The sequence below is a fragment of the Macrosteles quadrilineatus genome, unplaced genomic scaffold (genome assembly GCF_028750875.1).
Source record: "Macrosteles quadrilineatus isolate MER2022 unplaced genomic scaffold, UCM_ALF_1.0 Scaffold_1__1_contigs__length_201487025, whole genome shotgun sequence".
Lineage (NCBI taxonomy): Eukaryota > Metazoa > Arthropoda > Insecta > Hemiptera > Cicadellidae > Macrosteles > Macrosteles quadrilineatus.
The window spans coordinates 174,802,636-174,828,583 of record NW_026542594.1 but is presented as its reverse complement, the minus strand read 5'-3'; the positions used below and the strand labels follow the sequence as shown (position 1 = coordinate 174,828,583).

Here is a 25,948-nt window from a genome sequence, read left to right as displayed (position 1 = left end):
GGGATAGCTTATGTGGCATAATATATGCTATAGCTTTTACTAAGTTGTTTGGTGTGCATACTCGACTTTTGGCATTAGCACACTGTTCCATTAGCTCAACTAAACTAATCTCATTTTCATTAAAAACTGGCTACATCTTGGACAGTGGAAAGGGATATACTTCAATCAAAAATCAATGTCTGAAATCAGTGGTAGGAGGCCGTGGTGCTGTAGGACGGGCTGGGACGAGGCACTATACTGACAGCTGTGGATCCAAGATGACCGTGGGTGCTGCTAACAGGTCCGAACGTGCTGGAGTAGTGAGGCCCAACTGTCGAGCTTGGGGACAACTCCTTCTGAGTCTTGTACCTGATGAAGTACACCTCCGGTTTGGAAGGAGTAGTGGGTGCTGGAGTAGGGATGACAATCGCAGGAGAGTCCGCAGGGTGTTTATGCAACACGTAAATAAGAGTTTTCTCCTGGTCCTGCTGGGGAGCTGGAATAACCGGAGCCTGCTGCGCTGGGACAGAAGGTGCCTTGATGAACACTATTTTGTAATGCTTCTTCGGGGGTGGCGGAGGAATTACTTTCTGCGGCGCGGATTGCTCCCGCTCTGGCGGAGGGATGTGTACATAGATGTGTTTTTGGATGACTGGTGACTGCTCGTAGCCCCCACCACCACCTCCACCGGTGTGGCCTCCGAAGTTTCCCCCAAAGTTGCCATCGTAGCCGCCTCCCCCGTGGCCGTTCCCTCCCAGGAGCACGACGGTGTTGCCCCCGTGGAAGTTGTTGTCGTTGTAATCGTCAGTGAAGATCGGAGGTTCCGGGCGCGCGTGGGTCACTGCTAGAAGGCACCAGGCTACCTGCAATTAAATATTAAATTATTTAAACACCTTTATCATTTTTGTTAAAGTAATGGAATGGGAAATTAATTAAGTATAACACAAACACAATTTAAATTGCGATGTGGTAAACCTTTAACACATTTTAAAAATGACAGTAGCCTCATGTATTGACTTTTACCAAACTTAAAAGCTCAACACCACCTGGAACAGTTAAAAATTATCAAGGCGTGCAATTTTGACGTGTTCCTTCGACTTATAAAACTAAATATACGTGGACAGTTGTTATCAAATAAATATATTGTTTATGTATCCACAACAGATTTCCAATTACAACTAATTTAGTAAACATAACTTTTTCAAAAAATGTAACACTAAAATTCGTGCATCACAAACTATAGATTTAAAATAATCTTAAGTAATGAATACTCTACCTTACTAGTAATTTTGTGAATGTTTTAAAATAAAGTCCATGAAAGTTTTGTTGTTAATCTGGATGTTTAACTAACAAGGCCAAAAATAATAAATAGTGAAAAACCTCAACCGATTATCAAGTATCAAATATTAACATTATTTTTAGGAACTATTTTCAAATGGATATAATTCCAACCAGTAGAAAGAAAAGTTGATTATGTACTTTGAATATGCCAATAGAGAAAACGTATATCTCTTTTATGACACAATTTATTCAAACATCTGGCAAACGAGGCAGTAGGTGTCAAGATAATACCATAACTGATGGCACGTCGTATTTGTCTGAAAGTGAAGACGAACGATTGCAAAACACTCGATTTCGATTACCAACGGTACGAGGGCGTGACTGATCGAGGCGATGCTTCTTGTTTCTTGTTACGGGAAAACACCTTTCGATCTCCATTACGTTCAAGGAAGATTAACTGCGTGTTTTGTGACAATTCAATTAGCGAAAGTCGTGATATACTTTATTACCGTTTCTGACATGGTAAAGCGTGGTTGGGTGTTGAGTATGAAAATAGAACAAGGAAGCTCTATGTGTACAAAAGGCGAATATAGCAGCGTGAATATAATTAAGAAAGCAATTAGCTTCAAAATGGTAATTGTAGCTTGGTGTTTAACTCTCGAAAGAAAAAATTGGACATAGATATTTATGGATTTATAGAAATTGAAAAAAAAAACTCTTTGATTCGAAGCTCCTAAGAATACTTTGAAACCCATTCACCTAATTAATTTTAAGTAATTAATGTTCTTTGTTTAGTTTATATTTGGTGATGTATGAGTCATAAGGCTAATTGTGATTCCCAGAATTTCCTCGTTTTGATAACTAATGTTAAAGGTTCATTCCCAACTGAAGACAGGGACGGATCCAAGGTTCTGATACTGTTTTAGTAGTCAGAAATGTGAAATATACTCAAAAATCCTTCAATCTTGTATAGCTTAGTTGGTATATGGGAAATATGCAATTATTATTCTACTGATACTATACGAGAAAAGTTTAGGTATTATCTCGAAAAAAGTAAACTTTAGGTAAGTTTTAAAATTGAAATAAGAGGAATGGTAAAAATAAGTAGCTAGTAAAAAAAAAACTCTATACCGAAGAAGGTAGAAATACATTTTAAAGTGCTCAAGTTTGTCATTCCATTTTTTTTTTATTTAAGATTTAAAAATTTAAATGACCATCATCAAATAATTAAAGTTTTTTGTATGAAGTATAATATTAAACTCCTTTTATTGTTGTTGCATATTACCATGTTCTATTGACCTGTTGCCAAATCAACTCTTGCATTTGCATAAGTACCTGGTTAAACTTTCACCTCACTGTTCTTGTTTGATTCACGTTATTTTTGTTAGTGCTATTCTTAAAAATTATTGTATAATGCTATTTTTTAAAATCATTTTGTTAATGTTATCATATTTTCATGGAAAACAGTGCAATCTGCCAATGCATATATTATTGTAATAATGGTGATTCCGTATGAAATAAATGAGTAAATAAATAAATAAATATAAACTTATAACATTGTATACCCAATTTCTTAAAGATATCTTAAAAAGTATATTTTAATACCATTTATAAATTTAAAATGCAAAAAACAAAATTGTGAATATCACACTAAAGAGGTACGTTTTTATAAAACTTTTATTATTCTTTATTTTCGTTTTATTTTGACCGATTAAACCTATTCCGAAATTCTTTGTACTTACTTACGGGAAACTCCGTATAAGAAAATAAATCAATATGAGAATATGTTTAAATTTTGACCTCTTACGCGTGGTTTAGCACACCATGGTTTACTGAAACAGTGTAGGATAGAGGTAAGGTATAGAGTAAAATGTTTGGCACTTTTACTGCCTAAAGGCATATGTTTCTATAACCAGTACAATCGACCATTGACGTGTATAATCAATGCTATTGGATACTAAAGTAGACCATATGGACCAGCTGTCAACAATATTTTTTAAAGAAAAGAACATAGTTGTGTGATCCGGAAACAGAATGCACTAGTGTATAGAATTAAACTTTTTACATTATTTATTGTTTCTGACAAGGTTGGTTGGACACTTTCTATAGCTCACTATAAAGTAATTTTAGCGAATTTTTCATATAGGGAATAAGCTATTACCGTAGTACTCATTGTAAGACCGGGACCCGGGACCGATTTACTTTTTCGTTTTGAGGTCCCTAGAGGCCAAAAACACCATTCGTACACTTTTGCCCTCCCTGTTGCAGCAAACCTAAGTACTCGTAAAAGTAATTATATTTAAATAAAGAATGAATGTGATCTTTTTAAGGATACATTTTAGTGTGAATCCAATCAGGCAAATGGAAATTTAATAATTCTGCAGGTTTGCTGTGGCTGGGTTATTATTAGTTTGAATATGTTAAAAAAGTTCGTATGTTCGACAGTTATTAGCCTATTTAGATAAGCACAATCTGTCGGCTCACATCAACTACAACGATTTTGATTAAAACACTGGTGACAACTCCTGGGGAGAGTACTATGTATTTAAAGCACTGAGTTTGAGATCAGGTAATTCCATTTTGAAACATCAAACAGCTGGCTTTCTTCGTATCAAACCAGTAAATCAACCGATTACTAACCTTTTAAGACACTCGATTTTAAAATTTGGCCCCCCACACGTCAGCACGCTGGGTAGATCGCTCGTTAGGGATTCTATTACATAATTATCTTGTAATGACGGCTCCCCACCGAGTAGTCTGCGGCTCCGAGGCGAATCGGGAACAATTGCGATCTTGTAATCATCATAATACATGCGATAATGGGGTTGTATAACGGCTCAATATGATACAAGCATAACCATATCTTGTCATAATCATAAGTAATGCCCTGCATGATTGTGTTGCATGAATTGATCAAAATAGCACTTGTAATATTAAGTTTATACATCAAGATATTCTTAGTGTTTTTGGTATTAACCTCATTATAAGTAGTAGTTTTATTCATATGTAAACTAGAAATTTTAGCATTTTAAGCTTTTTAATATGTTATTTCTTGGTTGTGATATTCTTCTTAAACAAAGAATTTAAATTTAAATCATTGCAATAACAATTCATGGTTATAATTAGGTGCAGATCATCCAAAGATGGCCAGTAATAGTTTATTACGTTACTAGTCCTAAAAATAGTTTTTTACCGGACTAGTGTGGTCGTTCCCGTGCGAGACGAAGTCGAGTGCGGGATTACCATACGAGTCGGGTAAACACATTTTGGACGAGTGACGTACGATATTTTACGCCATACCACTCTAAGCTAACATAACAATAAAAAATCATTATATATACCCACCGACTAAAGGACTAACAATCACTACTCATAATGTTTTTGCTTATAACCACTCGTTTCCTAATGTAATCAACTGGTTGGTATCCGGTAAAAACATGACGGTACAGTAGTACCATTGACTATATATACCTCAATAGTAGTACGGAATGAAACCCCATTCGATTAAGCTGGAGGCAAACAGCTGTTTTCTGGACTAAATCCTTGCGTGGGAAGTTCGTCAAAACATTGTAGTGTGGCGTAAAATATAATGACTTAAAGGATTGCTAGTTATTCTGCAAGTGCAATGCAAAGGGGCCAGAATACTTAAGAGAATAACGTAGATCTTTAAATATATTCTAAAAATCAGTTACTCACGCTTACTATAAAAATAATACAAACAAATCTTAATCATACTTATTGCTTATTTTAATACAATCTCCTTTGAACTTGCATACAACTGTGTGGCAGAATCAAAACTAATAGCTTTATTGTTGTGTACATCAGGCTGTAATGAGAATCGAAAGATTAACTGAGGGAAATACTAGTAAACACAGAAACAATAAATTAAAACAAATCCATCAGCTGATACATCTTCAATATTTTAAAGTGATTAAATACAGCCCTTTAATAAATTTTGTGCTCTTAGGGAAGGCTTAACTGATATTTTTCATGGATGTTTCACATTATGTGGCTGATAGGTGTGCGGCTTACGGTTTTCTCAAAAGTTCTTGATCCATAATTGCCTTATATATAGATAAAATAACGTACTTGGACATAAATATACTTAAGGTCCTCACTAAAATCTATTTAATTCAAGGGACACAACTTTTCTGTGTAAATGCATAGTTAAAATAATTATTTAATTTATCGTGTGATGCTGAAGTTCACTAGTAAGTTTATTCCAAGATTCTAAGGGAAGTTAATTTGACATATATCTGAAAATTACTAAATTTTAAAAGTCCCAACTTGTAAAGAACAAAACTGATTGCAAGTAAAATATATTCTAAATAAGTATAGGTCAATTCTTGTGTAACCTCCAAAATGTAACCTTTCCTCCGATTTCCCAGGTAAAAACCGACTTATGCAAAGGCTGCAGTGTTGTTCAGGTGCATTGAAGCACGTTTTAGAACGTACAATCGGTACAATGTGCGTTTTGTAAGCGATCAGCTGATCTTTTGTTGATCAGTGGACCGAGAACACCGCTTTATTCACATATTGTCAGCCGATCAGCTGATCGGGTCCACCGTAACTATAATAGTTACGTCATTGTGGTGAAACGTATGGGACCAGTTTCTCAACGAACTTCACTATAACTGTTTATCCTAAACTGTGTAAAGTGATCTGTTCTGGTTGAATTTCACAGTCGGTTCGTTTCAAGTCTTTACATAGTTGACTGCCCACTGTGAGAAATGAATATTGTTACGATTGAAATGGATGAAATTTATTTACTTCGCGAGTGAATAAGACTGTAGGATTATATGGTTTTGTTTGTATCTTATATCGTAACTGATCATAGAAAAATGCATTATATTTACTTATTTTAAACTTTTAGCTTTATCCTTCTAAACTCTTAAAGCTCTAGGCTAATAACTATACTAGATAGACCTTTAGTAAAACTACCTATGTTACATAGGATACATTCAATGTATTCAACAATTTTTTAATTGAAACAAATATTGTTTCAGCTAAATTAGCTCAGTGTTTTTTGCGTTAGTGAAAATAGACAAAAATACACGTTTCTGAATTATTAGTACAGAAATAAATACAATTTTTTGAAAACATCCATTCCCTAAACATTACCTCTTATGTTCACTTTTTTGAATTTTCAGAACAAGTCAATGTACAACTTAAAAATCTTCATCAAGAGAATTTATAATTTAATTTTTCTAATAGAATAAATGTATGCAAACGTTACACATATATAAATATGTTAGTATCATACAAATTTAAAATATGCAGCTTTTACAATAAACATATTATGTAACACAATATATTTAGTTTTCCCTCTAACCTATTCAAAACTAAACATCATTACGATATTTAAATATTTGAAATATTTTTATTATAAGTTCTGGTCATATGCGTGCTATAGAAATAACAATCCGATTAAATTGAGAATATGATACGACTGGACCTTATTCTTATTTTAAAACAATAGATGAAAATTGTGCTAAGCATAATAGGGAACCCCACATTTCACGTAAAGCCCTTAAATTGGTTAGCCCGTGATAATTGTAAGATATATATTCCCCGGCTTTCAGAGCTGTAAGTTAAGGGTGTTGTAAGTAAAAACCGATTGGTCTCCTCTAGAAAAATATGGAAAATCACATTTACTATGCTTATTTTATGATACCTATGTTAATTAATCCACCCAATTAATAATTACCCCATTGAAAACATGTATTTAAGTTATTTTATTTAGGGAATATCTTAGGCTTAAGTGATTTCAACATATTTAAGGATAGGTTTTCTGAAAAGACTAAGCTTGTCTGGACGCGACCCATTTTGAATTATTTTACTTTTGAAACTAAATGGCTACTTTTTTAGTAATTTAAGTTATGATAACCAAAATTGCCATCATTTGAAAAAAAAAATTTCTTATGATTATATCTCTCCATATAGTGTATTGCTACTTCAAATCGTAACAAATAAATGTCATAAATATTTATTTAATAGTTAAAAAGATATAAATTATAAAAAAATAGGGTGTATCTTGCTTACAAAACGTTTTTAAAAATTGTGCATTCTTGATTTTCATATTATTTAGACTTGTAACAGCTTAAAATCTTTTTTACCTTCTTAATGTTCTTATCTGTTTTTATCTGTTGATTATATGTTTTACTGTATTAGATAACGGATTTGCTGAATAATATATACTCCACTGCGTCTTCATCCTGTTTTTAAGCAAGGATAAAGCACAAGGAACAAGAGGAAGAAAACTCAAATATTAAAACGCAAAACAAAACGGGCAAAACTAATGAAGTCACGTAATGATGAAAACGTCAACGGTTTTGAGTTTCTAAACGTCGCTCATTTGAAACGCTGAATCAAGATTTGTGAAACTCTTTAAACCCTGAATCAGTTGAATGTCTTTTGATCTTACCTTTTCAATCTTCAAAGCTGTTGTGATTTAATGTATTCATATACTACTAGAATAAAATATACCTCAGTGTAGTATAAAACAAATTAAAATAAAATTTCACTTATGTTGATGAATAAGTATATCGATTTTTTTAGGTGAAAGGTAGATGGGTTGAAGATTTTTTTTTCTAATATTATTGAAGATAATGATTTTGGAAATGCGTTAATATCTAAAACCCACACACGTAGTTTCTAACGTGTTAACAAAGTACACAATTTAACTGTTATATAGCTACAATTAGGATTCTTGGATTGAAGAACATACCTTTTATAACATTATAAAACCAAAGTTTAGTATATTAATTCATATATTAATTTTCATTACCCCGTGTACAGTTTCTTAACTGGGCTATGCTAATATCGATTGAAACTATCGATTCGATTAGTAAACCTTCTTGCGATTTTTTTCCACCATCAGCAAGTTTGGTTGGTTAGGTTATGTTATGATAGTTTTATTTCATAATAGATATATTTAAAAATATCGATTATTAATCAATATTTTCAATTCGATAGTTTCAATCAATATTAGCATAGCCCAGTTATGAAACTGTACCCAGTTAATGTTATGAAAGTTAGCTAATTAGATACTTTTTCTTTTAATCACACGCCCTGTAATAAATAATTATTGGATTTTTTCAAACATTAAAACATCTTTCAAATAAGGATTTTTATAAGGAGTTATTAAAGTGCTCCATCTTGTATATAAGAATTTTTACAATTTGTTTATTGGCGTGCAATATATAATTAACATATCTATTTGCATATAGAACATTTAATCTTTAATTTTGATTAAGATTTTTACTATAGTAAATGAGTTTTTTGATGAATTCAAGCAAGCAAAGATAATATCTCTGAATTACACTACTTCCAACAATTCAACCTTTATGAGTTCTTCCCCTTAAAGGGGGTTTCCGACCACAATACATTTCGAAAAGCTCCCTAGACCTATTGTCAATAAAGTCCATTTAAAATTGTATAACATTAATTCAACAATTTTTTCATGATGAATCTGTTAGTGAGGTGTATTTACAACGGCGTAACCTGTCCTGGTTAATGATGGACTACCTAACTGAAATTATCACAAATCCCAAACGAAACAAAGAACATGGATTGGTCAAAGAAGCTATTACAAATTGTCCTTAAAACCCGGACTAATGGACTAAACATGTGAAAAAAGCAATATGCAATAATCAGCTTAAACATTTCGGAAATAAAAACCTAATCTGTCCTTTAGTGTAAATGAAATAGCTTTTAATTGCCAAATATATAAAGTTTTCGATACTTGAAGTTAGTTCGTGAAAATAATAATTTTGACGAATCAAACTTAAAAATTAATATACTTCAGATATATGAGGAGTATGGTAAGACATGATGTAGTGTTCGAAGTACTTTCCATGTGTATAAAAATTGATATAAACATTGGTATTATGTTTCATAATTACTTCCATAAACTGACGATATTTTAGGTATTTGTGCGTGTTTACACCACATGTACATAATGTGTAATGTGTAATTTTATTTTTGTATGTTCGTGGGGATTGTAGCTCATCATTTATTTTGTAGTTAATTGTATTTTATGAGTGTAAAGTATCGAATATGACGCATATAGTGAAAATATATTAGTTTTTTGTTTGGTTTATTAATTACACTAAATAATGAAAATGATTTGTAATTTATCATTTATACTCTGGTCGTTTCAGTAGTTTGTGTGTGTAGCTTATCATTAAACATGTTTACAGCAAAAATTATTTTTAAGGTTAATGCATCACAAATTATGCATGTCGAGAGAATTTTTGGTATAGTGTATTAAAAACTACAAAGGATATATAAAGTGCAGAGTATAATGTATACAGTGAGTATTTTTAATGGTTGTAGTTTGATAAATGTAACATATAAGTGTTGTAAGTTTGTAGTTCGATAAATATGACATGTATCAAGTGTTAAAGGTTTGTGATTTGATAAATAGTTATATTAAGTAGTGTAGGTTTGTAGTTTGAGAATGTAACATGACAAGTGTTGTCGGTTGGAATTGTGATAAATGTAACTATATCAAATGTTGTAGGTTTGTAGTTTGATACGTTCAGCATGCATCAACTGTAGTAGGTTTGTATTTTGATCAATGCAAGATATGTCAAGTTTTGTAGGTTTGTAGTTTGATAAATAAAACTGGTATTAATAAATTGTTGTAGGTTTGCAGCAAGGGTTTTAGGTTTGTAGTTTTGTTAATGAAATATGTATTAAGTGTTCTATGTTTGTAGTTTGATAAATGTAAAACATATCAAGTATTGTAGGAATATTGTGTGATAGATGTAACATTTATCAAGAGTAGTAGGGTTGTAGTTTGATTAATGCAACATGTATCAAGTGTTCTAGGTTTGTAGTTTTGTTTTGTAGTGATAGAAAACATATCAAGTGTTGTAAGAATGTTGTGTGATGGATGTAACATTGATCAAGGGTGTAGGATTTTAGTATGACAAACATAACATGTATAATTTTTGTAAGTTTGTAGATTGATAACTGTTTTAGTTGATAAATATAGCAGATGTCATGCATTGAAGTTGTTTAGTTTGATAAATGTAACATATATCAAGTGTTGAAGGTTTCATTGGATAATGTATCGTAGGTATATTAAGTGGTGTAGGTTGTAGTTTTAAAATGTAACATATAATGTTGTACGTTTGTATTTTGATCAATGTAACATATATAAAGTGTTGTAGATTTGTAGTTTGATAAAAACATAACACGTATCAAGTGTGGTAGGTTTGTAGTTTAAGAAATATAACACATATCAGGTGTTGTAGTTTTGCAGGTTTATAATTTGATACATTTAACATATATAAAATGTTTGAGGTTTGTAGTTTGATCAATGCAACATGTTTCATATTGTACTAGGTTTGTTCTTTTCTATATGTAACATGTATCAAGTGTAGTGCTGTAGGTTTGTAGTTTGATAAATGTAGCATAAATGGAGTCATGTAAGTTTGTAGTTCGATAAATGCAACATGTCAAGTGTTTTAGGATCGTAGTGTGATGAATGTAGCGTATATGAAGTGTTGTAGGTTTGTATTTTGATCAATGTAACATATATAAAGTATTTAAGGTTTGTAGTTTAGTCACTCACCAGCACCGATACTCCAGCTGATGTCATCCTGAGGTGGTCACTAGTCACTGTGCCTGGTCCAGTCTCTCGGCCACACTTATAGCCGTTGTTATGTCACTGATTTTCCTCTTACACTTTCTACCTGTACTGGGAACCCTACGATCCCGGCATTTGTCTGTGTGTTATTGAGTATGTAGGCTTACTAGGTCAATAGGCTACAATTCAGATCTTATGGTTGCGTTTGTTTGGAGAAGTTTATGTTGAAGACTTTAATTGGTTTACATGTTAACCAAAAACCATTTTAATTGCAATAAGTATTTGTCTGAAACGAAACTAAATTGTAATCTAGTAGCAAATTTTATTTTAAGACAATAAATTATAAACATTGAATATATTACATATGGAACTTTCTAGAGTTTGAAATATACAGAATGTTGGTAAATCATAGGTAGGAACTGAAACCGGACAGTAATTATCAAAATTGGAATCACGCATGGGGTTAGAAACATAAAAATATCATTCACATCAAATAAATTCCAATATTAAATAATGATTCTTTTACCAAGAAATTTGTTAAAAGTAGTTCTATATTACGTGTGCACAGTAAAATATACACATAAATATTCTATTTACACTACAAAATTATGCTAAATAAAACATTCTAATAAATAAATCTTGAACCTCGCGAATCAGAATCAAGTTTTAATTTTTAGTGCCTATTTTTATCATACACTTGTTAAGCCTAGTCATTATTTCGTACAACAATTTAATATTGAGTATAAACAATAGAACTTCGCCAAAATCGTTTTTTTTGGGGGGGTTTGGTACCTTTACTAACTGTTTTTAATTATATTTTCTTTATACTCGGATATCCATTAATGGGATAATACAGGATTCGCGAAAGCGTATGAGTACTTAAAATTAAAAATTTTACTTAAATATTCTTAAAAAAAAACGCTAGCATCAATATTGTTTATGAAACGATACACGTTTTCTGACACCAATAGCATCAACATGTAGTTGACCCAACTAGGAAAGTGTCCTAGGTGGAACTTTAAACCAAACAATGTCTATAGTGGTAATCCTCTGTATGTTAATCATAGCTAGACTTGAAAAAATTTTGTTTTTTTTTGTGATAGAAAGGTAGACAAACACCTCATATTTATTAGAGTATAGATGTTAGGCCTTTAAAATACAACTAAAATACCATAAAAACCTAATATAGATGTTAGTTGCAAAGTATATCATGTGCACATTCTATAAAATAACTGAAGCTTCGAGGCAAAGTATGAGTTGAGGTTATAACGTTAGGATTTTATACAATTTCACTAGGCATTGTGTATAATGCAAAGGCGTTATACACACTCACAGGTATTAGGTAAAATATATAATAAAGATGTTTGTATATAAAAAAAACACATTTACTTAAGATTATTGATTTATTTTGTTATGATTATAATAGGCTAGTTAATTTTACATTATATTTACCAATGTCAATAAAGGAATAAAAAATCTAGCAAATCTGTAAGAAAAATTTAATTTTTTGTACATGGTAAGCGTTAGTTCAAATTATACAAGTTAATGCTAAACAATGATACAACAGTCTTATAAAGGTCGTTCAGTTCAGTAGCGAATTTTATGCTTTACCTATAGTGTCAAAGGACATTCTATAGAATGACTGGACAAACTATATAATGCGCTATATTTCATACTCTGCCTAAAACATATTATACAAAAACGAGCAAAGGAGAAAAATATGTCTTAAACCATACATGAGAAGAAAACAACAATAGACGACAATGAGACACTAAAATACATTTGATTAGCCAAAGTAATAGCTTGTTGCGTAATTTATACTTTTTGTTAAATTAAAGCAGAAGAAATATTGTACAAGACAGTGTTTGCATACGTAACTGAGTTTTGGTTCAGTTTATATTTTTTGTTTACTTATTTCATAGGTTTTTTGTTCATCTTCAAAAAATTAATTTTTTCTACAAATACTCAAGTTTGACATTTCTTTAACAAGAAGAAAACATACTGGAATGTATTAGTTGCTTACGAGTCGTTTTTAAAAGTCCAAGCACTGTTAACTTAGTCATAACATTTCCTAAAATAAATATTTGTATTTGTAATTTGTTTTTAAATCACTCGTCTTAAATATATTATAAATATCTCTTAAAGCCGTCACCTTTCATTGGTACAAGTCAGGAATCTACTTTTTGTTTGGATAGGTAGTATCTGTAACCATAAAAGTTTTATAATTAGAAGTCAATAATTCAAGGGGTTCAAAAGCTATACATTTATTATTGTTATACATTTATTAAAAACCCCAAACACACAGAAAAACAGAGAACTACGTATTTAAGACCCATGTTTATATGATGTTTGTGTATCCTCTCGACCTAGAGAGCACAATATTCTTTTACTGATTTTATAATCACTTTGTATAATGCAATTAAATCTCACCAGTCTTAACACAATGGAATCTTATATAATAAAAATGCATACAGTACAGTACCACACGCAAGGTAAAGCAGGATGATCTGTAGACAATGCAGAAGACGTTTTATTACTAATTATCTATGGAACTCATGCGGAACTAACATGCATGCCTGATCAAACGATGTGTAGGACGTATAAAAACACTTGTTAAAGCACCAACTGGGGCGTGTAGCACACGTCACACAGAGGAACAAAAACCTGGAATTTATTCTCTCCATTGATCATTTAAACTCTTTGGACTATTTTTATGTGCATGTCCATGAACAATAAGGTTTGTTTGCCATAATAACTTCTAATTTATCTGAGAAATGGATTGGAAACGTTTTGATACCGTTATAAAAACAAAACGTCTGTACGACATACACTGTTTCTCATAATTCTTTAAACATTTTAAAAAGTCATTATGAATTTACAAATGTATAGGGTGTCCCGTAAGTAAAAATGATTTCGAAATAGGTTTAATGAGTAAAAAGAAAACAAAGTAAAATTTTTACAAAAATCTTTGTTAGCGAGATATCCACTGATTTTTGTTTTAAAATCATATCTTAAAAACTTTGTACTTACTTAAAGGACAACCTGTACAACACAAAATTAAAAACACCAAAAACATTACCAAATATTGAGTAAATTGATTATTTGAAGAAATCAACATGAACAAAGACAACTTTTATCAATCATTCATTGAATAAACCATTATGAATGAAAATTCCTCCGTCGCAGCAAACCTGCTGAGTAAGCAAATTTAAATTTTTCTAATTAGACCCTTACTTAAATATTTCCTCAAACATATCAGATTGATTCTTAAGAGAAAAACATTTTTTTACGCTTAACTTTAGTTTATTGCTACATGGAAGGACTTTTTTATAAACATTTATAATAGTTTGGTGCCAATTACCAATTGTGACCAAAACATATTCATGAACAAGCACCAGTTTATTTATCCTCCTTAAGAATAACACAAGTAAAGAATTATTGTTTTGTTGTTGTAGTGTCAAGATCAATTTTGAAATTTTTTTCTTCAGTAACAACACAACGTATAACAACGCTTCAATATATACAATTATTTATTTTTTAGAGCTTTAAATAATTATGGCAGCCATGGTAATAGTTCTTCCCAATATGGATGATTCTCCAAAAACAACAAATCTGCAAGGAAATTGGACAATAAATAATACACTTTCATTTTCTTGCATAAAAATTCGAACTATTAAAATAAAGAAAACAAAAAAGTGCTATTTCTCTTTACTTCTAGTTGTATTGAACAATATTTTAATTTAATTTATAAACTTCTCATCTAATTTTCTTTATTGGTAAACAAAAAAATATGAAAAGACCTTCACCACAGAATTTCAAATAGTATATTTCATGTGTTACGTCATAGCAAAGTATTGCTTAGCGATTCCATTACAGATAAAAACACCCAACTTCCCTTAGCTGATGCAGAGTGTACTTTATTATTCAGCAATAAAAAACTGATCTTGTAAAATGCATACGTTCTTTTCCCTGGTGTACACGACCGATCTAAAGTACTGTATTTCTACATCCGAGTAAATACATTTTTATGTTTACATACTTTAGGAAAGTATGGTTTAGTAATGTAGTCTTTATAGCTTAATATTTACCTAACCAAAAGAATACCAAAGAAGATATTTGTTGAGTTAATCTAATGCTGAATAATCTTTCCTTTATACATTATTTTAATGACGAGGTATAGGTCCTTGCTGAATAATCTTTCTTTTATACATTATTTTAATGACAAAGTATAGGTCCTGGACCACAGTATTTTTTTTAGCATTTTATTCAAGCATTTTTTTATAGGTGAAAGTTTGGGTATAATTTGGATCAGATCAACATCCGATTCTTCACAACCCTACTCCCTCCCAAATTAGACCAGCAGAATTTTATCCGAAAAAGTCTGTATTTTGTGCTATATAAAATCAAATACACGCTCACATTATTATATTCAATATTATATGTACGTTTTACGTACTGTTCCGTAAAAATATCTATACTCAGTTATAAATGTACATTAAGCCTTGTTAACATTTTATGTACTGTTTATTATAAGTTTTTTTAGCATGTAATAGTATATTTCGTACCTAGGGCCAAAAATTAGGTTTTGCCGGCTCGAAATAGGTTTTAAGTTCGAGACGAAGTCCTTAAACCCTTTATGATATAAGTATTTATAAGATCTAAGATCGAAACAGAATTATTTGATTTATCTCCTGCAATTGAGGACATTTTCCCAAAACAGTGAAATAACGAGTATTTATTACATCCAGAACGTTAAAACGATGCAGATTGGTCTGTCAGAACACAAATTACAACAGCAATATCGCTCTTTGTCCTGATATTGCCTATCTATTACCGTATTTGTTTACGCGAAATTACAGTGATATGCGTTGGACAATATGTTAGTGATTGGTGTGTGTCTACTGGAAACCATTTCTAATTGACAAAACTTTGAATGTATAACGAGAGTAGGTCGATGGTTTTGATTAAACAATCGCGGTGGTTAATCTAGCTGTTAACAATTATTGCATTGTTATTACTAGATAAATACTGTTATATTTAATTCGATTCTGAATTCCATTTTCACGTAAGTTAAGGCAGGATAAATGTATTGGTTTAGAAAACTTGGTTAATATTACTGTCACAAAATATTCTATGGATGAAAAATGTACCTCTCATTTTAGTAAAGAAAGCGAAATAAACTTCTCCGACCACAGCTGTTGTGTAAAAGGGGTCAGATCTAAGGGCTAACTGGGAACACTTCAATACGTTATCCCGAGCAAATGGTGTGCGTTTTATACTCTGTGCTATCACAATACTTTCCTTTGAAAGGCAGTATTTTGTGGTGTTTGATAAAAATTAGGTTTTGTATGTTTCATGATTGAAATTCAAACGGACTATAATGTACTCGAAAATTAATTTATAGTAATTTAATAATATCTTTGAAATATGTGTGTCATTCACAGGCTCTTAAATTTACTCAAATAGCTATTACTTATGTTAAGTACAGCAATGAAAAATAATGGTAACAGAAATATTAGATTTTTCTTGTCCCCTACGGTTAAAAATAAAATATGTGTCTTAAATAATGTAGTGTAACAAGCAAGAAAATGATACAGTATTCAAAGGGTAAAAACGAAGAGCAGGGTTTTGTAACTAAAACAACCAGAACTGTTATTAAAAGTTAAACAGTTATCTTAAAATATCATTAAATAATAATTATGTTACTAATTAAAAAAATTATCTATTATTTGTCAATTACGTTCATTAAAGAAAAAAAAAACACTGTTGTGTAATTTACGGGCACCAAAAAATTAATGACTTAACATTTAATAAAATCCATTAAATAAATAAGTGCAATATGTCTTAATACTTAATACTTATCAATGAAATGATGAGCATAAAAAGTAGGTATTTTAAGCCAAGTATTAATGGAGATGAGTGTAGGATATATCTTTAAGTAAAAATATATTGTTCACTTTTCTGATAAAAGATATATCGATGACATGAAATCGTTGGAAAAAAGTGGAGGAGTAAAATATTTGTTAAAATTTATATGACGTTCATACAGCTTGTTGTCTAGCTAGTAAACTTTTATATGTTATATAAAGTGCCTTCGAACGCCTAAATAAGCTTAACCTCGTGGGAGCAACACCATATATTACCGTTACTTTTGAGCTCAGTTTTAGAAACAATGGTGTCGGAGGAGAGTGGGTATTTATTTATTCATTCTTAAAGGTAATCGCAATTTTTACCAAAAAAACTTATTGGGTTTTTGCGTGGACCGCTATACATTTGCTTTTGTGTTAGTTGTGTTGTTGACTTTTTTAAATGTAAACAACCAACTTCGATCACAGAACCGAATTCTACGTTAAAAATGCATAGCTTGAGTCTAAAAATGTTTTTGAAAAAACTTGTTTTCTACCTCTAATCCCCTAAGTATAAACTAGTAATTGAGTAACTGCTGTCGCAATGTAACAGCACTGTAGCAGCTTTCAGATGATTGACAACAGAAGCCTAGAGGACGAAGGGCTTTCACGGGATATCATCCAAACCCGCAAACGGCACATCTAGAAGATAAGAGCTTAACATTTATATTCAATATACCTACAAAAACAAATACTTAGGGGTCGATTTGCTGCACAAAAAAAATCTTTTTATAAAATAGATACACGTTATGCAAAGAAATTCATTATGTTTGAAAGTCTTAAAAATACAATAGCAATGTATTCAGTGCATCAATTATTTATTAGCAGGTATTTCAAAACGAAGTTTACTCAGGGTTGAAAAAAATACTAGGTAGCACTCCGGTCGACGAAGACATGCATTCTGATATACAATTAAATTACTAAGTATGGCTATGAATTTACCTAGAATCTATTTAATAGTAATTTGTAAATTTCAGAAATCATTATTAATCATAACGCAAATATAGCAGTAGATGATTTGAACCTTCAGAGGCGGCTGGTTATTTAGTTAGGAACGTAGTTATTGCCAATTAGTTATTGATTTGTGTGCCTAATTTGGCTCTACATTGCCTTTAATAACTCATAATAAGTAACGACTTGCTGTCATCTTCAATAATTGCCTTTACAGGTGTACGTCTGCTCAAAGAAAATGTTCAAACATAGCTCTTTATACTCTAACTATAAATTATATATTTTATCCTGTTTTAAATGTCATGTCAACATTTTTATTTTGAAAACCCAATACCTGTGCTTCTAACTAGCACGTTTACACTAGTGGAGGACGTATATCAGGTATGAAGAAAAATGTTGCAGATTAATACCAGAAGAATAAGATAAATAAAAGTATTGATTGCGTGAGTCTATGTACAGTGCGCAACTGAGAAGTAATTTTATAATTATCGACATACATAGCTATTCATCAATTGCGTTATTAATTATTTATTATTGATAATTCAATTTTCAAAGCATTACTATGTACCTAATTTATGCATAAATCTATAAATTAATCAACGAAACACCTCAACAATCAGTAAATCCAATTTGCGTTTCACATTGCATTTTGTGTGTTGATAGAGCACACTATTACAATTACAATTGGCATGTAAATACGCTTTATCTCCTAATATGATTCAAAGTCTTTACATTATAGGAAGTATGGTCTATTAAGTAACCATTTTTCATTACTTTAGACTTGCTGGTGTTTACTGGTCGTGGAATCGACTTATAGTTAGTTAAAAGCTAAATATGATTGACAGGATTTGAACCCGTGGCCTTTGAATCAAAGCTACGTGCACTTTCACTATACCAGCTGATTTCCCTAAGAGTAAATCCTAAAATAAATTTTAATTTTGGTAATAGTATGTATTAAAACGTGTTCGTATATAAGTCAAAACGTCTAAATAGTCGTTCATATGGAACATATATAAAAATAAATAAGTATGGAGTACAGTTTAAAGGAAAGTTCTTTTAGTGTGAGCGGTAGTTAGTATTACACATGATTAACTATTATTAAAAAAGTCGTAGACTATTTATTTATAATATCAAATAAAAAATACTCTGATGTCTTTCAATAATTGGTACACTTTCAAGTTACTCCGTCCCCAAATTGACTAAATGGAAATAATTGGTCTTTGAGAGCGACCACTACCATTAATGGCAATTGAAGAAAATTACTTTCATATAAGGACTCAAAGTGAATGCAACTTCAAGGCCTGCTTTTAGCTCTTGATAGTTCTTGATTAAATTATGAGATCTATACCAAAGGCAAGTAATATTGATTCTCTGTACAAACGGTAAATATTACTATTACACGAAAACTACGAGTTTTATTATTATATGTTAACTCATCTGTAATTATATAAAACAAATAAGATATTTGACTACAATTTTAGTAGAGGGAGATAACTATTACAAAAAACATACTCTTAACCATAAGGTATTTTTTTCTAGATACAGTATGCTGAGTGTCCCGTAATTCCCAAAAATAGGGAAAGGTTTAGATTCTCACAATAAAATTGAAATCAAAAACTAATTTGTTTGTAAAACACTTAGTTAGCAAGATATCCGCTTTTGGTTTTTTTTGTTTTGAATCCATATACAAAATTAATTTAGTAATCTAAATTTATTTTTAATATAAATTTTTTTTTGTATTTACGGAAAAAACATAAAAAAAATGTTAATTTCAAATGGATGTAATTTTAATTTTAATAAAATAAATCACTAAAAAAGTCTTAATTAATAATATAAAAAAATTAAATTCATACATATGATATATACCATCATCTATAAAACGACACAGGAGTTTTGAAAGTACAAATAATTGACAGCTGAAAATCACAAGTTTTAGTTCTACAGACTGTTAGGTTACTCCTCATTTTGCGTCTTTATTTCAGAGTGGGTGTATATGAAACACCAGTCCACTATGCCATAGTATTTGATTAGGATAACATAGTGAAATTATGTATGAAATATTTCGTTTATCTACAAGTTATTAAGTTGCAGATTCCCATATTTCAATATAAGTTAAATAGAACTTTATTACTAAATTTTTGCTTGTGTGCTTCATTTTCCGTGAGCAATGAAAACATTTCCGAGGAAACTAAGCTTTTTATGAGGCGGTAAATTATAATACAATAAATTAAATAGACAGTTTAAGTTGTCTAATAAAGTAAACACTAAAAACAACGATTTAGTGATAAATTGCAGAGTAAATCAAATAGTATCAAATCAACAAAAAACATGTCCAAATATTGGGTAAATGGATTGTTTAAAGAAATCAACATGAACACAGACATCCTTTACCGATCATTCACTGAATAAACCATTATAAATGAAAATACCTCTGTTGCAGCAAACCTGCTGAGAAAGCGAATTTAAATTTTTCTGATTGGACCCTTACTAAATACTAACATATCAAATTGATTCTTAATTCGAGAAAAAACATTGTTTACGCTTAACTTTAGTTTGCTGCTGCATAGAAGGTATTTTTGGTTACAATTTTTTAATAGTTTAGTACAAAGATTACCAGTTGTGACCAAAACATATTCATAAACAAGTATCAGTTTACTTATCCTCATTAAAAATAACACAAGTAAAGAATTATTGTTTTGTTGTTGTCAAGAAAAACTTTTAAATTTTTTCTTCAGTAACTACACAACGTATAACAACGCTTCAATATATACAATTATTTATTTTTTAGAGCTTTAAATTATGGCTGCCATGGTAATAGTTCTTCTTAATTATGGATAATTCTCCAAAAACAACAAATCCGCAAGGAAATTGGACAGTAAATAATACATTAACACTTCCATTTTCTTGCATAAAAATTCGAACTATTAAAATAAAGAAAACAAAAAAGTGCTATTTCTCTTTACTTCTAATTGTATTGAACAATATTTAAATTTAATTTATAAACTTCCCATCTAATTTTCTTTATTGGTAAACAAAAAAATATGAAAAGACCTTTGCCACAGAATTCCACATAGTATATTTCGTGTATTACGTCATTGCAAAGTATTGCTTACCGATTCCTTTACAGATAAAAACACCCAACTTCCCTTAGCTGATGCAGAGTGTACTTTATTATTCAGCAATAAAAAACTGATCTTGTAAAATGCATACGTTCTTTTCCCTGGTGTACACGACCGATCTAAAGTACTGTATTTCTACATCCGAGTAAATACATTTTTATGTTTACATACTCTAGGAAAGTATGGTTTAGTAATGTAGTCTTTATAGCTTAATATTTACCTAACCAAAAGAATACCAAAGAAGATATTTGTTGAGTTAATCTAATGCTTAATAATCTTCCCTTTATACATTATTTTAATGACAAGGTATAGGTCCTTGCTAAATAATCTTTCTTTTATACATTATTTTAATGACAAGGTATAGGTCCTTGCTAAATAATCTTTCTTTTATACATTATTTTAATGACAAGGTATATATAATTTGGATCAGATCAACATCCGATTCTTCATAACCCTTCTCCCTCCCAAATTAGACCAGCAGAATCTCATCCGAAAAAGTCTGTATTTTGGGCTATATAAAATCAAATACACGCTCACATTATTGTATTCAATTATATATGTACGGTTTACGTACTGTTCCGTAAAAATATCTATAGTCAGTTATAAATGTACATTAAGCCTTTTTAACATTTTATGTACTGTTTATTATAAGTTTTTTTAGCATGTAATAGTATATTTCGTACCTAGGGCCAAAAATTAGGTTTTGCCGGCTCGAAATAGGTTTTAAGTTCGAGACGAAGTCCTTAAACCCTTTATGATATAAGTATTTATAAGATCTAAGATCGAAACAGAATTATTTGATTTATCTCCTGCAATTGAGGACATTTTCCCAAAACAGTGAAATAACGAGTATTTATTACATCCAGAACGTTAAAACGATGCAGATTGTTCTGTCAGAACACAAATTACAGCAATATCGCTCTTTGTCCTGATATTGGCTATCAATTACCGTATTTGTTTACGCAAAATTACAGTGATATGCGTTGGACAATACGTTAGTGATTGGTGTGTGTCCAATGAAAACCATTTCTAATTGACAAAACTTTGAATGTATAGTGGGAGTAGATTGATGATTTTGGTAAAAAAAATCGCTGTGGTTAATCTAGCTGTTAACAATTATTGCAGTTTTTATTCGATACTGGGTTTTTGTTTCAATTAGGTGTATTAGTTTTTGTACATTGGTCTAATACCACTAAGTTTACAAGTTTGAAATGTTACATTACAAAATCTTAGGTTAGGTTAGCTTGTAGGTTAGGTTAGGTAATTTACTAGCATTAATTAGTATGGTGTGTTTATTTGCTAGTAGTAGAACACTGCCACTCAACTGATCTTCGGTGTCAATTCACGCTTCTTATCAGTAAGATAAGATATAAAGATAATATACAAACGATAATAAAAGATAGAAGATAATATAAGACGAGATAGAAGAAATGATAAGCCAGGAGATAACATAAGATAGAAGATAAGATAAGATAGTAAGATAAGTAAATCCAACCAATGATAGTTTGTAAAATGGTATACATTACTGGTGTGATATACAATTACTGGGTCGCATTATGTTCTGTGTAACATACATCATAATTGGGATTGTGTATTGTTACATAAATGGCACGTAGCGGTAGACGTTGGCCCAAAGCTTTTACTAACAAGACATGTACTGCGTTTTAGCATTGAGGGTACATAATATATGTCAATATTGAATAGTTTCTGACACGGAGAGAATGTTTTCGTGGCCTGTGAGACGTTTTGCTTTATTTTTAATGGGTTAACGTACGGCTAAATGGGAGCTTTAAACCATCGATAGGCGTCCTTTAAATAACTATGAACATTGTTGGTGGCCTGGACTTGAACCCGAGCATAATCATAATCTTGCAGAATCTTAGCATAATCTTGTCCTATAACTTCTAAAGCATCTACATCCCATGGAATGAAGATCTATACATCAAATCTTCAAGTTACACTTAAACAGATTTACTGAGCGTATTTGGTATAGACTATGTTCAAGTATTAAGGATGAATTGAAAATAAATATTGATAAAAACATACGTTACCAACAGTTTTGAAACTAAAAGTTAACTGTAACGTGATCAAAAATCTTGCAGCTAATCATTCGAATTTCGTATAAACTAAAATAAAGACTACAGTGACTATTGCAGTTTTACATTATGCATATTTTGGAAAAAAAAAATAAAGTGAAAAGTACGCAAAGTGATACTACGGAAATAATAATTTTCTTAAGTAAAGATATGTAATTTTTCTCTAATATCCTTACTATAGTAGGATACGAGTACTATACGAGTAGAGGGATTTAGCGGCTCCGGCGGCAGTGAGCGTGAGTGAGCGTGTGAGCGTGTGACGTCACACGACGCCGCCCCCGCCCCCGCCCCACCCCCACCCCGACGCCACCCCGCCCCCCGACGCCCCCGCCCCCGGCGCCACCCCCACCCCCGGCACCACCCCCACCCCCGTCGCTAACCCCTACCACCATCGCGCAGGTTCAAGGTCATCCTTTGTTGTCTGGAACCACCCTACGCATCGTGGGAGGTCTCCAAGCCAACCCTCCCTACACCATCACTCACTGTCAGCCGCAGCTGCTCCGCAACACCTGCGCTCCAAGCGGCCCCCCGCTCCTCCCTTGTATTCTTTGTTCTCCGCATAGCGCACACTTATTTACCACCAATAGGATGTTAGCTTATTTTGACCAATCAGAGAGCAGTTTTGTTCTCCGCATAGCAACAAGTCGCTCATCGCACGCTCCCCCGTCGATCTCTATCCAGTCTGCTCCCAGCTACCACAGTGATTAGACGTATTCGTGACTCTATTAAATCAAGTAATTTATCCATCACGAGTTCGCGCTTTGTGTCATCATTGGATCATCACAATAATAATTATTGTAAGTATTTTATTATTAAATAACAATTTTTCTTTTCATTATAAGTGTAAACCATTTTTAGAAGTGAACTAAGTATGATTATTAAATATCACATTTCAAACTACGTTTAATAGTATTGATAAATGTAAGCATTTTATTATCATATTTATAAAAATAATCATTTTAGTTTTGTGAAGTAGTAGTGGGAAACAATAGTATACCATACAACTAATTTTCAAAGATAGTATTTAAAGTGATTACTACATTTGAATTTCATGCATTAGTAGTGGAGAAATGGAACATTCCCACCCTCACATTAAATATTTAAAATATGTTATTGAAAGTGATTGTACATTTACATTTTGTACATTAGTAGTGTGGAAACAGATATTTTATCACGTATTATAATTATCAACGATAGTATTCAAAGTGATTACTACATTTCAATTTTGTAAGTTAGTAGTGCGGAAACAGAGACTTCATCACATAATATAATTAACAAATAAAGTATTTTATGTAATTATTATATTTAAATTTTTATGCATTACTAGTAAGGTAACATACATCTCCAGGTATCATACAACGTATCAAATTTAGTATTCAAAGTGGTTGTTATATTTAAATGATTTTTATTTACATTTGGTGTATTAGTAGTGTACAAACAGATATTCCATCACATATTAAAATTATCTGTTGTACTAACAGAAAAATATTTGTGTGCAATAGTAGTGGGAAATAGATTATTTAGTCAGTACACTAATCGCATTTCAATGATTCAGATTATGGAGAATGTCCTAGAACGACCATACGTGTGCGCCATTTGCAGCAGCAGCTTCAGGCTGAAACAGCATGCTGTTGAGCATGTCAGGACAGTTCATTGCAACGTCAACGATTTGCATAACTGCCCCGACTGTGGTCGTGCATTCAATCGACGGAGCAACCTCCTACGTCACCAACGCACGGTTCACGCTCCAACGCCGTCAGTAGCATGCCTACTACCTGCGCCTAGAGTAGAACCATTGCCTGAACCCATACCAGGACCATCATCAGCTCCATATACAACACCACTACAACCAACAGTTCAACATGAGGAGATCCGTCCAGCAGGTATGTATTGTTTTTTCTTTGTTTTACTATCCTTATCTTTGATATTTACTAACAGGTAATTACATTATTCAAAAAATAAACCAACAAACTACTTTTAGCAGTTGTTGTACGTATGTATTTTGTTTCTTAAAACAAACTAAATTTTATCCATTAAAAATATTTAAAAATCCTAAACTCTACTAACTATTTTTTTTTTTACCAAAAGCCAAGTGAAATAAAGATTATTAATATATATCATTAATATAATATAGCTAAATATAATTCTGAAACAGTAAATTAAATTAGGCAAAAAAAACATGTAAAATAATTATTTATATTTATCCGTCTGTGTAATATGTGTACTAATGTTTTTTCAGGACTATTCGTGTGCGAGACGTGCGGGAAGACGTTCTCGAGGAAAGATAATCTACAATGTCATACCCGATATCGCCGCTGTCATCCAGTCAAGCTCACCTCAGCACTACCAGGCTTCAGTGGACTACAACCTCCACCTTCCCCAGCCACGTCAACGTCGTCAGGATGACGATGAAGCACCAATCATTCCATCCGACCTGGCACCAGAGGGCTTCGCAGAAGTCGAGACTGCATTCCGCGGGCGGTTAAAGACATACCGTCTGATCGAACCTGTGGATGAAGCCATCACACTTCAAGAGTTCCTCAACAATGTGCGTGATCAGGTAATCACACTCATGCGCAATTTGTTAGCCATCATTCATGCCCTTAAGGTAAATCTCTGGATTGAATGTGAATTTGTTAATATTCACGGTGAAACGTGTAGGCGAGTATTAAAAACTTGCAACGTAGTCCTGCTCCAAACATCAGATGTTGATGAAATATGTAGGGAGTTTATTCTGAAACTTCTGTTGGAAAAGGAGACATGCGAGCTACGAGGATCGGGATGGAGCTTTGTTAGGGTTATGACTATGGAAGTGAGAGTTAATGTTTATAATCCTCTCAGAGGTAGCTCCTACATCCCACTGCCACAGGAAATAGCCGCGAAACAAGCTGTACTTAACGTGCTGAACGATGCGGACGAAAGGTGTTTTGAATATGCCATTTTATCCAAATATATTGACAATCCTTCCCACGCACAACTTCGTCCAAATATGTTCACTACGGAGGTTCGTGCAACAGC

General features: G+C 31.8%; 1 protein-coding gene across 1 annotated transcript; it reads right to left on the bottom strand.

Annotated features, from left to right (window-relative positions):
• LOC129002693 (uncharacterized) lies at nt 1-23,491 on the bottom strand. The gene is made up of 2 exons (XM_054430693.1): nt 23,414-23,491; nt 1-842 (listed from the first exon to the last, which is right to left on the bottom strand). Exons 1-2 carry the CDS (start codon nt 23,489-23,491, stop codon nt 186-188), a joined length of 735 nt encoding a protein of 244 aa, XP_054286668.1. The 3' UTR covers nt 1-185.
• Nucleotides 23,492-25,948: the final 2,457 nt, after the last annotated feature.

What these genes read in the sequence shown, in the direction of transcription:
- LOC129002693 (XM_054430693.1), bottom strand. Translation starts at nt 23,491, where the DNA reads ATGCGGAGAACAAAGAATACAAGGGAGGAGCGGGGGGCCGCTTGGAGC. An exon ending in CGGAGCAGCTGCGGCTGACA is followed by an intron (nt 843 to 23,413) that starts GTGAGTGATGGT and finishes ATTTAATTGCAG; the next exon opens with GTAGCCTGGTGCCTTCTAGC.